The 15530-nt window shown below is 31.0% G+C and overlaps 2 protein-coding genes across 2 annotated transcripts; one reads left to right on the top strand and one right to left on the bottom strand.

Annotated features, from left to right (window-relative positions):
* The first annotated feature begins 334 nt into the window (after positions 1-334).
* On the top strand, positions 335-4694 carry LOC11437027 (transcription factor btd). Its single transcript, XM_024779971.2, has 2 exons — positions 335-2835; positions 4345-4694. Exons 1-2 carry the CDS (start codon positions 1754-1756, stop codon positions 4391-4393), a joined length of 1131 nt encoding a protein of 376 aa, XP_024635739.1. The 5' UTR covers positions 335-1753; the 3' UTR covers positions 4394-4694.
* Positions 4695-11371: 6677 nt separating this feature from the next.
* Positions 11372-15037, bottom strand: LOC11431933 (3-ketoacyl-CoA synthase 10). Its single transcript, XM_003603202.4, has 3 exons — positions 14542-15037; positions 13106-13734; positions 11372-12177 (listed from the first exon to the last, which is right to left on the bottom strand). Exons 1-3 carry the CDS (start codon positions 14953-14955, stop codon positions 11607-11609), a joined length of 1614 nt encoding a protein of 537 aa, XP_003603250.1. The 5' UTR covers positions 14956-15037; the 3' UTR covers positions 11372-11606.
* Between the last annotated feature and the right edge of the window lie 493 nt (positions 15038-15530).

Here is a 15530-nt window from a genome sequence, read left to right as displayed (position 1 = left end):
AGCTAAATTTAATTTTAAAATGATTATGCTTAGACTGTTAAATACACTGTCTGTATGTTAAATAGTGATCAGAGAATAATAAAAACAATACACGAGAAACCGCATTCAAGTTTTGCACATAAAAAATTTACATATCAAGTAGGAAATTATTAGCCACTAGTTAAGGGCATCAGTACCTTTCAAATACAAACGGTACGAAAGTCGAAAGGAATGTCTACTTTTGCCTTGATTTGTATTGTATTCAGAATTTTAGGGTGTGTTTGGATAGAGGGTTTAGGAGGGGAGGGTTTATTTTTTCTTTTTTAAATTACGAACATTATAAAATGATTTTTAGGAAATTGAATTAACAACATTGATAAATGATCATATAATATTTCAAAAACACTTAATTTATTTTAAAAAAACATTTTACATTGTTCGTAATTTAAGAAATAAAAGTGAGTCCTCCCCTCCTAGACCCTCAATCCAAACACACTCTTAGATAATACCAGCCTCTTTCTATTTTTAAATAGCAATGAAAATTCTAAGAAAATGGGACATCCACCGTAGGTGTAAACTAGTTTTACACTGACTTTCATTGATAACAGCAGTTTGCGGTTATTTTGAAATTGCAGTTATAAAATGAGTTTACGAGACAATATCACAAGTTTTTATTGAAAGTTGGTTTAAAACTAATTTACACCAACATAACATCTTCATTAAGCCTATTGATTAGTTCCGAAAGAATAACAAAGTAAAAACTGTGGTAATATTATGTTTTTGCTATTCTTTGGTGCATCTTGTTAGAATGCATCCCACAGTCTTTTAAATTTAGCTTTTGCATCATATTAGTCCTTTATGTTTTTTATTTTATTTTGGTCCTTCAAATCATACAACGTTTGCACCTTTAGCCTTCTTTATACAAGTTATGTTGTATGGTTCTGTTTATTATCTCTCCATTTAGGAGGTATCTTTTTCTTCCAGTGATTTTTCTACGTTCTGTTGAGCTTTTCTAATGTGAGAATTCAAATTGTTATGCTACTATGTCTTAGAAAGCAACTATAAGCAGCTTAAGAAGTATGTTTGGTTCCACTTAGCAGGAGCCTAAGTTAATTCTCGAGGTGTAGAATTAATTCTAATTTTTGACATATTTGAGTGTTCTCTAGTAAAATTGACTGTCTTTAGAATAGATTCTAACTTGAAACTAGAGTTCGAAATTTTTCCATGTATATTTGATTATTAATTTTAAAGAAATTGCTCAACTCATTTTTACATTAATGTATTCAAATCTAAATTACTTTAAAGTTTAAATTCAGCTCACTTTTAGGTGGAATATATTTTTATCACCATAAAACCAAAAAGATACAAAAGAAATGAGCCATGTAGAGTACTTATTCACCAAAATGAAGCGGACTATATTGAAGGGAGATATGGCATGGTGAAACCAAGTGACTAAATAATAAATTGGTTACAGACATAGTTTGCTACAAGGAAAAATCTAATATTTTATTTGTAGACTAAAGTCCAAAAATTTTTAAAGACCCTAGGCTGTCCCCAACTATTTATAACGCTCATGAGGCCTTTCAGGAGGACCAGAACTTTCTTCTGATCACTATATCTGCCTCAACATTGTTTGCTTTGCCCCTCTAATTGTAGGAGAAAACCCATATGATTCACCTACCTTCTGAATTCTATTTACAAAACTAAAGTTGATGCCAAACAACATATAGATGAGAGGTCAACCCTCTTTAAAGTAAGAATTATAACAAAAGGAATGGAATTAGATAGCCTAGTGAAACAACTAAACACCTCTAGAGCAAAAGACTTGATGAACCCAAAAAACCAACACTGTGTTGTGAATGATGGTGTCTCTGTTGGTCAAAATTTATCAAAAATTGGCAAAGTTGTTGATGCTCAACATGCACAAAAACGATCCACACAACCCCAAGAGTATAAAAAACAGGTTAGAAGGAGACTCCACACTGTTAAACCTTATCAAGAAAGGCTACTGAATATGGCAGAGGCAAGGAGAGAGATTGTCACCGCCTTGAAATTTCACAGGGCATCTATGAAAGAAGCAAGTGAGCAGCAGAAGCAGCAGCAACAAGAAGCTCAAGAACAGCAGCAAAGACAGTCACCATCCCCTCAGCCTTCACAACACCAAAGTTTTGATCAAGATGGAAGATATAAGTCTAGGAGAAACCCTAGAATTTATCCATCATGCACAACCAAAACCAATTCTTCAAGTTACTTGAATGATTTTTCCTATCCATATTTATCTCATATTCCTCCTTCAGTTCCAAATTCTCACACTTGGCCTGCTGCTTCACCAATTAATCCACCACCCCTTTTGGCTGAAAACCCCAATTTCATTCTTCCAAATCAGACTTTGGGACTGAACCTCAATTTTCATGATTTCAATAACTTAGAATTTACCGTTCACCTTAATAACTCGTCCTCTACATCCTCTTACTCATCTGGAACCTCGTCTTCTGCTTCACAGGATGTTCCTTCTGTTGGAACATTACAGGCAGAGGGGTTTTCTATTGATTCACATGCTGCAACTCATGTTACCGGAGGCTTACATACTGTCATGGATGATGAGGCTATGGCAGAGATCAGATCTTTAGGTAATCAATATCAAATGGAATGGAATGACACTATGAATTTGGTTAAATCAGCTTGTTGGGTCAAGTACTTAAAGCATATGGAACATGGAGCACCTGAAGCCAAGGGTGAAAATGATGCATACCGTGATTTTGACCAACCTCTGGAGTTTCCAGCTTGGTTGAATGCAAATGAAAGCAGCCTAGAGCTCTGCTCGGAGGATAATTTCCAAGATTCTACTTTACCTTGGTAAGTCTAAGTTCCTCATATATTTCATAATTTTTAATATGCACCGCTTTTTGTTTGTACCTTAATTAATGAAAAGGAACAGGGCAATTTGTAATCTTCTTGTAACAACATAGGGGGTAAAGTTCAATTACGTCTCACCTTAGTTTTACACACAAAAAGTAACAAGATCAGAAAATATAATTCGCTGTTATTTCATTCTTTAGTAGGGTAATTATACATGTAATTCACTGTGAACTTCTTTATATACAATTGAATAGTAATTTTCTTGCCTGTTTGAATTTAAGTCTGTTAAATTTGGTTATGTAGCATAAGTCAGATGTTTTGATATAGTTTTTTTCGTTTTCTTTCTTTCTATCTTCAGTGAAACTCGAGTAGCTTTGAGACCTTTGTTACAGCTTAATGTGAAACAAACATTCTAACGGCTAAGGATTTGTATTAAGGCAATGTGTTTTATTTATGATGCATAGTTTGTTTTGGTCATCAGGTCATGTTATAAAAAATTTATTTTATACGTTTCCTTTACAAGTGGGTTTCCTAGTGCTGGGCTTAGTGGAATATTCAATTTGTGAGACAGCGGTGGATTTCTTATGCATGTTATCTGCGAGATCACAAATGTTAAAAATTCTTTTTCTTTTTGGTTCTATGTCAATTATTGATTTTAGTGTTATGTTTAATTGTAATTTTGGTCCCCTATTTTCACCATTTGGCGGATTTGGTCCCTGTATTTTATAAAAATGTGGCAGTTTTGGTCCTCATCATATTTTAAACTAAAATAATTGGTAAGATGATATGTTTGAAAATGATGTGGTCTATCATTTGATGATGGAAAAAGATCAATATTGATGAAATTGTAAGAAAATTCTCTTTAAAACTTTAGGTATGTTATATCACCTTATTTTTTTACCAAATATTTGATGGAGAGACCAAAACTGTTAAAATAGGAGATCAATTTCATAAAACGGTGAAAATAGACGGGTCAAAATTACAATTAAGCAATATCATTAATAAATGTACGCGTTCAAAAAAGAAAGAAAAAAAACAGTTCTTTTGCGATGTATACTTTCAAGATAAATCAAGAGTTTTTGTCTTTATTTTCAGAATTATGTAATTTTTTAGAAATGTAGGTTGGTTAAAGTTGCTCAGTCGTTGCATTAGCGTGACTAGCCCAGAATAGGTAGTCTGTTTCTGGTTTTTCCTTTTAAATATGAAATTCTTATCCATTTATTTGTCTGTACATTCATATAGTACATTTTTTTTTTTTGCTTCAGTAATGCATTTTATATAATATTTTTGCATAATGTGTGAAAACTTTGAATCACTTTAAGAAGAGAGAAAATGTTGAGAAATTTTGTGTATGATCTTTTTTCACAAACCTTATACTACCTTCAGTCCTATAACTGTGGACTTTTATGCTTAATACTAATCATTTTTCTCTTTTACATTTTGAAAGAAAACGTATTTATAATAACAAATTTCTTTTTGATAATGTGTTTTTCATGACAACCGCAGCATGGACATCGGAGATATTGATGGTATGGATGACGATTGGTTAGCGTGACAAAGGCAAAGATCGATTATTTTGGTTACAGTCAAGCTTTGCTACTCATTTTTATTTTTACATTTGTGGGGGTACTGACCCCATTATAATTCCCTTACCCCACTTTTCTACTTCTTTTTGTATAATAAATAAGGCGGCTTGCAAATATCAGTAGAGAGAGGCAGGCATCATCAGTATATGAGTGATGAATATTTTTGCTCCCATTACTCCTTTTTCCACAATTTCATTTAAGTTGTAATATTGAACAATACCAAATATATTTTTGTAATTCTCTTCAATCAAATGCCATGAGTGTTTTCTACCCTGTTGTTTAGCTTCTCGTTTTGTTTTTTCAATTCTTTTTTTCTTTCGAACCTTCCGATTCTAAAAAAATAAATAAAGAGAAATGCTAGGGTCACACTTTCTAACACTCTCCAATAATATTTAGTCAAGTCATTCATTTTTTTGAATTCCATTACCTGTTACTGGTTGTGTTCTTATTTTTTGTATTAGTGTTTCAAAAAAATTAATCGAGATACCCGTGCTGAGCACGGGTAGCGCGGCTGCACCGCACGACAAAAGTTATGTCGTTGTACGATGAGATGTGTGTCTGGAAGAATAGACATAGTACTGAACAATGCTAAAATAAAACAATAATGTACAATTTTATAAAGTATGTACGCTTAATATTCAATTAAATTGACCTGGGAAAATATTGAAGTAATAGTATACAATCTAAGCAAGGATTTATAATATGGAGTGAAATAGGAAGGTATCATAAATAATAATAATATTACATATTATAAAGTATTAATAAAAAATCATTACGAATTACCACATGACGACAATCTAAAACATTCAAATCGAGAAAAGGTAAAATGAACATGAATTTTTATTTTTAACTTTGAGCAGGAAAAATAAACATGCAAATCGATTGAAACTTAAATCAATGAAAATATTAAGATGATATTGGATGGAAGTGAAAGGAAAATACGTAGTTTGTTTTGTAGCCATTTTGGTATTATGGTCCCTAGTTGAAACCGACCTGTCGCTGTTCAATGTTGTGAAAGGAAAATACGTGGTTTTGTAGCCATTTTGAAAACGCCGGAACGGGAAAAAAGCGAAATCCAGTTCACACAATTTAATAATAATAGTTGTTTAGCTTCTCGTTTTGTTTTTTCAATTCTTTTTTTCTTTCGAACCTTCCGATTCTAAAAAAAATAAATAAAGAGGAATGCTAGGGTCTCACACCTTCTAAACACTCTCCAATAATATTTAGTCAAGTCATTCATTTTTTTGAATTTCATTACCTGTTACTGGTTGTGTTCTTATTTTTTGTATTAGTGTTTCAATAAAAAAAAAAAAAAAAAAAACTTCTGCATCTTCGATGTTCTCTCAAATTCTCATTAACAGAAATCTCAATTTATCATCGATAGAAAGAAAATCACTGTATTTCACCCGAATTTAACCAAATAAAAAGTAAAAGTATACTCTAACATTGTTCAATGAATTCCATTAAAAAATTGGATGTTCTGTGAAATTTCGTTTGTGGATTCATAAGTTTTTCCTTTAGATATTTTAGTGGAAAGTAAAAGTAAATTTTGTTATCTTTGTGTCAACAACGGAAATTGTACAGAAGAAAGGAATTGCACAAATCTAAACAAAGTAAAATGGATAATTGGAATAGATCTGGAAAATTTTACAGCAAGAAGGAGCATAACTACAAATGGAAACCAACTCATCAACAACCACACGGATCTCTCGACCAAGAGATCGATGGATGGCCACCAGAACTTGCAACAACGACGATACGGTGGCGGCTAATGGGTCAGATTGAAACTTGCGAGAAAGTAAGTATTTCTCTTGCACAATACAAATCAAAAAGAGACATTGACAGATCAAAAGGAAATGAACCGTGAACAGATGGAAAGGAAGAAGCATGGAGGTTTGTGGAGAAGACGAAGAGATTACTTTTTATTTTAAACGTTGTTCAAAAATTGTTTTTTTACTCAGTTGTTTCAGCAACCTGTAGTACCGGTTAACAGGTAATGAAATTAAAAAAAATAAATAAAACTTAATGACTTGGCTGATTATTATTTGAGAGTGTTAGAAGAGTCTCTTAGAGGATGTGTGACTTTAGCATCCCTCAAAAATAAAAAGAAACTCTGATAATTTAGAATAAAAAATGTTATGGTCACATCCACTAACACTCTCTTTTAATCCACCTAATTATAACCTGTGTTAACGTTTATTTTATTTTTTTTTATTATTAATTAAATAAGGTTTTCACGTTTCATCTTCTCTGCTGAAGCTCCTACAAACACAGGTTCTCCTTTGCCAAATAAATCAATTTCTTTCACCCCATTGAAAAAGATAAAATTGTCTACCAATCCACCTTGCTTACTGTATTGAATGGAAACTTTTCCACTTAATTGAACCAAGTTAAAAGAAGGGAAAATCGTTACTTACTGTACCATGACTAAAACCAAAGTAGAAGATACTAAGATCGTTACTGCAAAAATCTGCACAAAAAACCAACATAATTGCAAAAGAATGCTTATTTTGATTTTCAGTTACTACAATCTAAAACAAAATCCATTGGAAATTCCCTAAAAAAAAACCCATTGGAATACAAAATGAGAAAGCAAGATGGCAAGAACATATAAAAAAAAGGAAACAAATTGACAAAAAGAAATCAAATAGAGATGGCCAGAACGGAAGAAAGCAAGATGCCATATCAGAAGTAATGAGAAAGACCATAAAGGGAGATGAGAGACTTTTGGTTTAGCAACTTGTACTTCCGGTTGCCGGTAAAAGAGAGAAAATAAATTAATGATGTGGCTAATTTAGATTGAGTGTGTTAAAAGAGAATGTTAGTGGATGTGACCCTAACATTTCTCATTTAAAATTCGAATCAAAAGTAAAAAAAAGAATAGTAAAATAACATAAGAAAAAAAATGATTGTAAAAGGAGAAAAGAAAACTTGCTATGTTCAAGAAACATAGCAAGCCTAGCTTTTCTTTAGTCAATGCAGTCTAGCTTTTGAACCCGCCTGTTTAAGATTCTTAAAATATCATTTATGTTTTAGTTAATTTCTATTTATTTTTTCTAAATCATCTTGATGTAAATAATTTAGAGTAATCGATTTTTGAGAAAATAATGTTATTTTGAGTTTGTTTACAATTATAAAATAAGATTTTGTAATTTTTTCGTTCTTGTATGAAACATTTTTTTTTTTTCAAAAGCTAGTTAAAATAGCTTGACCAAAAAATAAAAGCTTTTCATTTTCAGCATATAAATCATTTTTATAGCAAAATTGTTTATGAAAAACACTTACACTTATAACCAAGACATCAAAATTAATTTTTAAAGAATCTGAAACAAACACGTCTATTATTTCCCTAATATCTTCAAAGGCAAACTAAAAGAAAATCAGAAATTATTAAAAAAAAATGAAAATTAGAAAGAGGAGGAAAAGTTTTAAAAAGGAAAGGAAAGTAAGGCAACAGGAAGACACAATGGCTCTATAGAAAGTGAAAACTAACTTTTAATATTCAATAGTTCTTCCTTTAAAAAAAAATATTCAATAGTTATTTATGTGCATGAGTTTTTTTTAGTGGAATGCGTCATGTAATTGAAATAGTCCAACGCAAAAACGACATTTAAGATTATTATAAAATGATTAATTAAATGTAATTTTCACACACACCCAAATATTACATTTAAATATAATATACATGTTATATTATTTTGAAAGGTGACATTGAGTCATTCCCAATAAGAAAACTATAGTTATGAATATATTCTTTAAAATGAAAAGGTAGGAGAATGGGAATGGTATCTCAATACAAAATTAAAAACTTTTAAGACTCAAAAAGCACTCATGAAACTTCAATAGAGATGGAAATTTGAATCTCCTACATGTTGAATGCAATATGCTATTGTCTTACTTCCCTCAACCAACTTTTTAATATTAAACTCTATTTTACTTATCTTAAAAAAAATAAAAATAAAAACTCTATTCTACTTTAAATGTCCAATTATTTTCTAATTAACATAATTTCAAAATTATTATTTTAAGCTAAAATGAACCAACCTTATTAAAATTGATTTCTTCATTCACAGCATTGGACAATATCAAATACTTTTAATTTGGACACTATATCAACATTGTGTGTTAGGGAAACATACATTCGATAGAAAAAACATAATTTGAAAAATATACTACAATTTACTAAATGATTTGAAGAGAAATGAGCTGCCTATTTCTTTTATATGGAAATAAACAGCATTATTTGAAAAGAACCATATGATTTGTAATATGGAAATATACTTCTGAATTTTAACCATTTTTTTAGATATATGGAGAGTGGGAAAGGTCTCTTATTTGAAAAAAAAAATTCATCTTTTTTTTTTTTTTTTTAAGGAATATTCTAACCATATTCTTTTCATGCTTGTAAGGGATACTCGTATTCTAGTGTAAGCTATACTTGTGGGCTAGGCCACAAGTTAAGTGCACCAACTACCCAATGTCCTAAACTAATTAGATTCAACTAATTATATAGGGTTGGGGGTTAAATAAGTTGTCTCTTAAAAAAAATCGTTAAAATTCACTAAATTGTGCTTGCAATTTCCAAATCCTTGTAATTAATTAAACTATATCTTTAAATAAACCCAGAATTACAAAAGAAAACCATACTTTCGTTTATTTAATTCAACAAGTCTTTACATAATTTGGAATCATTTATTTATTAATAATACGCGTATATCATAAGCTTTATTACATTATTACATATACTAATATATAATTCGTTTCATAGTAGTAAATGCCAAGATTTCCTTGTAACAATTACCTTAATGCCATACAATCTTAGCAACACGAAGTATAACATCATTGGTAAGCAACGAAACATCTTCAATCTTACGTTGAACCATAAGTTTAATAGTTCCATCAACTCCTTCAAGTGCATGATCACATATAACATTATAAGTTAACACAACATCCATCACATTTTGCAATGTCTCGGTTCCCCAAGACATAGAAGGCCATGAATTTTCCATTTTTTCTACTTCCATAAGAACATTGTTCATTGCAGTAGTTAACCCTCCAACACATTGATCAACTTGGGTGCCTTGTTCATCGTTTAAATTAGCTAAGGTTTTTAACTTTGGAATAAATTCCATGAATTCTTTAGCGTACTTAAGTTCAGCAACGGTTGTGATTATTGCATCTTGAGCTTGTTGCTCTAGTTCTCCAATATTGTCTTCAGTTTTGGAAGATTTTGGGGCAGGCTCATTTGCCTGGCGAGTACTAATTACACATAATATTGATGTTAATAAAATAAATGTTACTATGGGATTTTGAAATGCCATTGATATGGAATTGATTTTGGTCAAACTAATTTGGGAAATTGCAATGAGATAGTGATAGGAGATGGGTTGAATTGTGAATGATGGTCTAAAGATTCATTTATTTATAACACTAATAAAATCTCTATTTAAACGGTTAAGAGGTGCTTTCTCCATGCACGATATAATTTTTTGAGTATAGAACAGGTTAATTGATAATACTTCCCCACACAATTAGCCAATATGTTTATGTTAGCAAGTTGAATATTCTGTATAATTCATATTTTGTATTATATTTAATCAATGGTTGAGATAACATCCATCCATAATATGGATACAAATCTAATCATAACTTATATAAATCTTGAAATATCATAAATCAATTTTGCAGGATTGAGTGTGACTCATAATTTAAGATGATATTTTATGTGCGTAGTGATAATCATAGTTTTAAATTGTCATCTGTTCACGTGAGTTTAACTCAGTTGGTAAGGATAATACATAATATATATGTAAGATTCGGGGTTCAAACCCCAACCACCACCAAAAAAATTGTGATCTACAATCATAATTGCGGACTCAATATTACGGGTTTTAAAGGCTCTGCAATGACATCATATCTGCAATTTTAAACGCAGTTGTCACATTTTTTTTGCATCCTACCTACATAACAGTTCATATCGTAATTGCGGCTGCTATTTAAAACCACCGTGATAAGTGTATTGAAAAAAATAAAACAAATTTCACATTGACGACCCAAGCTTAGAAAAAAAAAATCTAAATTATAGACATTCATCATTCCTCAATATCATCTTATAATTTGATTTTATGAGTGTTGAATTAGTTCCAAAACCCAAGTCACATCAAACGTGTTTTCAAATTTATGGAAGTAGTTGATGGCAACTAGATTACTAGAGGAAAAATAGGAAAACAATATAAAACATGCATTATGGTAATAGCATTATTGACTTTATCGACTTTATGAGCCACCCATTAACTATTCATAATTTGATATGGACCTATTATTAAAGAGACGTCCTTAATTATCAATGGTTGCAAAAAAACATTCATCCATAACCTAGATACAATGTTAGCCAGAACTTATTAATTCTAGACAATCTTAAGTCAATTTTGAAGAGTTGAGTATGACCAAACCTAAGATACTATTTATGTTAATAGGTCATCCTTATTATATACATAAACATGAGTGAGACGTGAACTGGTAAGGAAAAAAAATATCAATTTTAAAAATTAGCTAGAAATAAGGCCCAAGCTTGTAAAATGATTTTAAACAAATTTTGTGAGAATAAAAAGAAAATGTAAAATTTAGACAATGACTACCTTACAAGTAAATTTTATAAAATTGAATTAGTTAAAAAATCCAAGTCCCACCCAATCCAAATTACATCAAATATGCTTTCAAATCGATTTTAGCAGTTGAGGCAGGGCAACTAGAAAGAAAAATAGGAATGCAAATTAAAACATGCATTATGGGGGTACCATTATAGACTTAGCTTTATGTAGTCATCCATTAACTTATTCATAATTTGATATGGTCCTATTATTTTTCTTGATCAAACATGGTCCTATTATTTTTAAAGAGACATAGAAACATTAGGCATCAGTAACAGATTACAATTTAAAGCCAAGTAATCAATGAGAAAGAAAAAGTAGCTTAAAAATTTAAAGAGTACTGAGAAAACAAAGGCACATGATGTTATATATGCCTCAGTGTAACAGTATGCAATATCACAAGCCAGGAATTAAAATTTAAAACACCAACTTAACTAAAACTACCATTATTTCATATCCTAAATAAGTCTTAATTTCATAATCATCATCACTGATCAATATCATAGATTGATCATAATAATAAAAGTGCTTTTTAATTGAGAGAAGCAGGGTATGCATCAATGCAGTCAAGCCAAGGGTTCCTAGAAGAAGGTTTTGTAACACGACGCATCGAACGCCAAACAGCACTGTTACACTTAAAACCAGAACCAAAAGCAAGTTGCCAAACACGGTCTCCTCTTTTAACTTTTTCCTTAGCTTCCATATAAGCAAGCTCATACCAAATGCTGCTACTAGAAGTGTTGCCGAATCGGTGCAGCGTCATTCTAGAAGCTTCCATGTTCTTGTCACTCAATTCAAGATTCTTTTGAAGCTCATCAAGAATGGTTTTGCTGGCAGCATGCACACAAAAATGCTCAAAAGCTAGTTTGTAGTTAGGAATGTATGGCTTGTTTGATGATGGTGAATTTTTATCAGATTTTCCACCACCAAACCAGTTCCTCCACACTAATGTAGCAAAGAAAATAAGCTGTTCTGAAAAGGGTAGGACCAATGGTCCTAGTGTTGTGATGTTAGTTTTGAGAGCTTCGCCACCAATTTCAATTAAGTCTTTGCTTATCTTTATTCCTTTGAATTTCTGGTCGTCTTCCTCTTGGTACACGCACCTGCATTTGTGTCACAGTTAAGATTAAATCAATTAGAAGTCAGACTTTACTTATCTCTATCGAACTTCAGCCAAAAAAATAAATGTAAACTCATGATAGAAAATATCGGTAACCACATATCCAAAAGCATACTTTTTGTTAGTGTTTATTCACAAGGCCCACGTGAAAGTTAGGTCATTTGTCATTATCTTTTTCTTTTAAGCTTTAAAGCAATTTGGTTTTTTAAGAATTTCGATATATTTTCACACTTCACTTCTCTTTCATATTATTTTTTACGTCCTTATTCAGTCATTCCTCTTTTAATCTCTTTCTTTTTTAATAACACACATTACATGTCATATCTATTAGTAGTCATTATAAAAAAAAAAAATCCATTAGTGGTTATTTTGATTATTTTTCCATCTCACTTTTCTATTAGGGATGATTGATTGAGACTGTTTTTATTCTTTTGGCATAAAATACAGAATAGTGATCAAAATATGAGGAAATAAAACATAGCATGGTACAAGTTATATATAAAAAAAAAAAAAAACATAGCATGGTACAAAACAAAATTTAGTCCATGATGGACCAATGTATCTGTAATAATAACTATCGATATCCTCATCCCTTAAAAAAAAACTATCGATACCCTCGTAAAAGGGAAACCATGAATTTCTTATTACTGATACTCAAAATTAATTTCATGCTTAATTGATAAGTGAAGAAATTAGTAACAAGTATCACCAAAAAAAAAAAAATTAGTAACAAGTAATCCATTAAATCGAAATTATGCTCCGCTTAATCTCTATTTGTCAATGGTTTAAAAAAACTTACACATACATCTGAATCTGATCAAATATTATCAATTAGATGTGTTATAACATTGTTTTTTAAAATATCAACACAAATATCGAAATAGTAAGATATGATTGGATGTTTGAAGTACCTGAAACTGCGATCATCAGCACCTTTATGTGTACGAACAATGTGTTCAAGACGATATTTCGCGCGGCCAAAATCACGACGACGGTTAGAGAGCAAAACAGCAGAACAACCCATACGAAAGAAACAATTTGGAATAAGCATTGATCTTTCTTTTCCTTGATACCAATTAAATCCAACCATTTCGGTACTCACAACAACAGCATAGTTACCAGGATTAGATTGAAGTATATCCCTAGCCAAATCAACAGCAATAATTCCAGCACTACAACCCATACCACCAAGATTATAACTCAAAATATTTCCCCTCATCTTATAATGATTTATAATCATGGCTGACAATGATGGTGTTGGATTGAATATGCTACAATTTACTACAAGAACACCAACATCTTTTGGTCTAATTCCTGTTTTTTCAAAGAGTTCATCAAGTGCTCCAAACATAACCATTGATGCCTCAGCTCTACCTTCTTTCATTGTTGCTGTGTTTTCACTTGATGATATCACTGATCTTGGAATGTATGTTTCATCACCTATTCCTGATGACATTACTATCCTCTTTTGGAATTCTAGACTTCCTTCATCAAATTTTCCTGATTTTCTTGCTAGCTCTATCAATTGCTCCCTAGATACCTTCATGCAACAAATTCATTCTTATTGTTATTTTCTACCAACACAAGTTTTTCTAGACATAAATTTTTTAAAAATTAAAATTAAAATTATGGGACAGTTTGTTTTATATTAAAATTAAATATTTAATAATTTAGAGATTTCTTTTTTAAAAAAGGTTAATTTATTTTTTTACCATCATAAAAAGATACATTTTTTAAAATATGTTTATTGAAACTAATTTTTTTTTAAATAACCAATTCAAAAAGAGAAGACATTAATCGTTGATATATAATATAAAGGATTATTTTTTACTGTTTTGAAAGAGAGAAAAAATGAGCCACAGTTACAATTAAAACTAAACATAGAAAATGGAAAACATTTTTTTCTAATCAAATAAACTCTTAACATAAAATCAAGATTCCCTAAAGTTGTGATATGATGCCATAGAAAATGATACTTCATTTTAATTTCAAGTAAGAATAAAATCAAACTGAATACTAATTCTTCCTTGGCTTTGTATGTCTAGATAAAAAACTCTAAGCTACTACAAAACACCCATGTGTATTCTTTCCTACAATATATTATATGTATTAAGCATCCACATGACCACACGTGACTAATCTTTGTCAAAGAATTTGTTGAATACATAAGGTAGGTTCTTTCTCCAACTATATTTTTCTCCTGACACAAGAGTTAGAGATGAAACTCGTGATCACTTGTTTAAGGTATCTGAGTAGATAACACTTGGATCAACCACGCGTTGATTGATTAATTTAATTAAATAGTAATAGATGCATTTGCATATTTATAAAGTTTTTGTGTGCATACCTTGAGTTCATCATCAGGTTGATAGCATGCAAAATCAATGAGATAAATAGGACGTGGCCTTGACATGAAGTAAAGAGTGAAAGTGAAAACAAAGACAGCAAGAGAAGAGAGAACAGATGCAAGATCATAAGTTGCATCTTCCCAAATCTTCTTCCAAAGATCTTCTTTGCTAAGACTACCAACCTCAGCACTAAACACAACAAGTAGAATTGGTATAGTGAACAAATAAACACCATGGTTTATCAGATAATGGTAACCCAATTTCACATACTTAAGGTTCACAGATTGAAGAAAATCCGGTAACCGTCTCCGAACACGGACAGAGAACGTCAATGAACCGGCGTTCGGACCCGATGATTCAATCCCACGGTTCACAATCTCTGCTGAGAACATGTCACCTTCGTTAGTAGCCATAGTTGGAACAGCAGAATATTGTGTTTACAATGTTGTTTTTGTTGTGTTTAGGAATATTGGCTAGTTTGTGTTAGTATGTTTATTTATATATATTTGTTTATGAAATCCATGAAATTGATTTTACATGAGGTGGGTGGAAAAGAGTTAATGCTAATACCTAATTGGTGTTTGTGTAGTTGGGAAATTTCAATGGAATTAATTTCTTCATTTAATGCAAGTGGGTGCATGGGATTAAAGTTCATAGAGGAGGGGGAACTGCTATCTTTTTATTACTATACTATCTGTTTTTCCATCTTTCCTTACTCTTACTCTATTGTATTCTTAATTAGAAAATTAGTAAAGATATTTGGACATTTATATCGATCCATGTTGTGCCTTCTTCTATCTTGTGTGAACAATGAATATGTCATATCTAATCAGCTACCAGCTGGCCTTCAATTGTTACACTTTAGCTACCTTCTTTTTCTTTCATTTTTTAATTTGTTTTTGTTATATCCCAACTTCTCCATTTTCCGCTCCCAAAATGTTGCAGTTAAAGTGTTAATGGTTAGTCTCGCATCAATTAGGAATGAGTT

The sequence above is a fragment of the Medicago truncatula genome, chromosome 3, assembly GCF_003473485.1.
Source record: "Medicago truncatula cultivar Jemalong A17 chromosome 3, MtrunA17r5.0-ANR, whole genome shotgun sequence".
Lineage (NCBI taxonomy): Eukaryota > Viridiplantae > Streptophyta > Magnoliopsida > Fabales > Fabaceae > Medicago > Medicago truncatula.
Note: the sequence above shows the minus strand (reverse complement) of the source record. Positions and strands in the feature narration are given on the sequence as shown.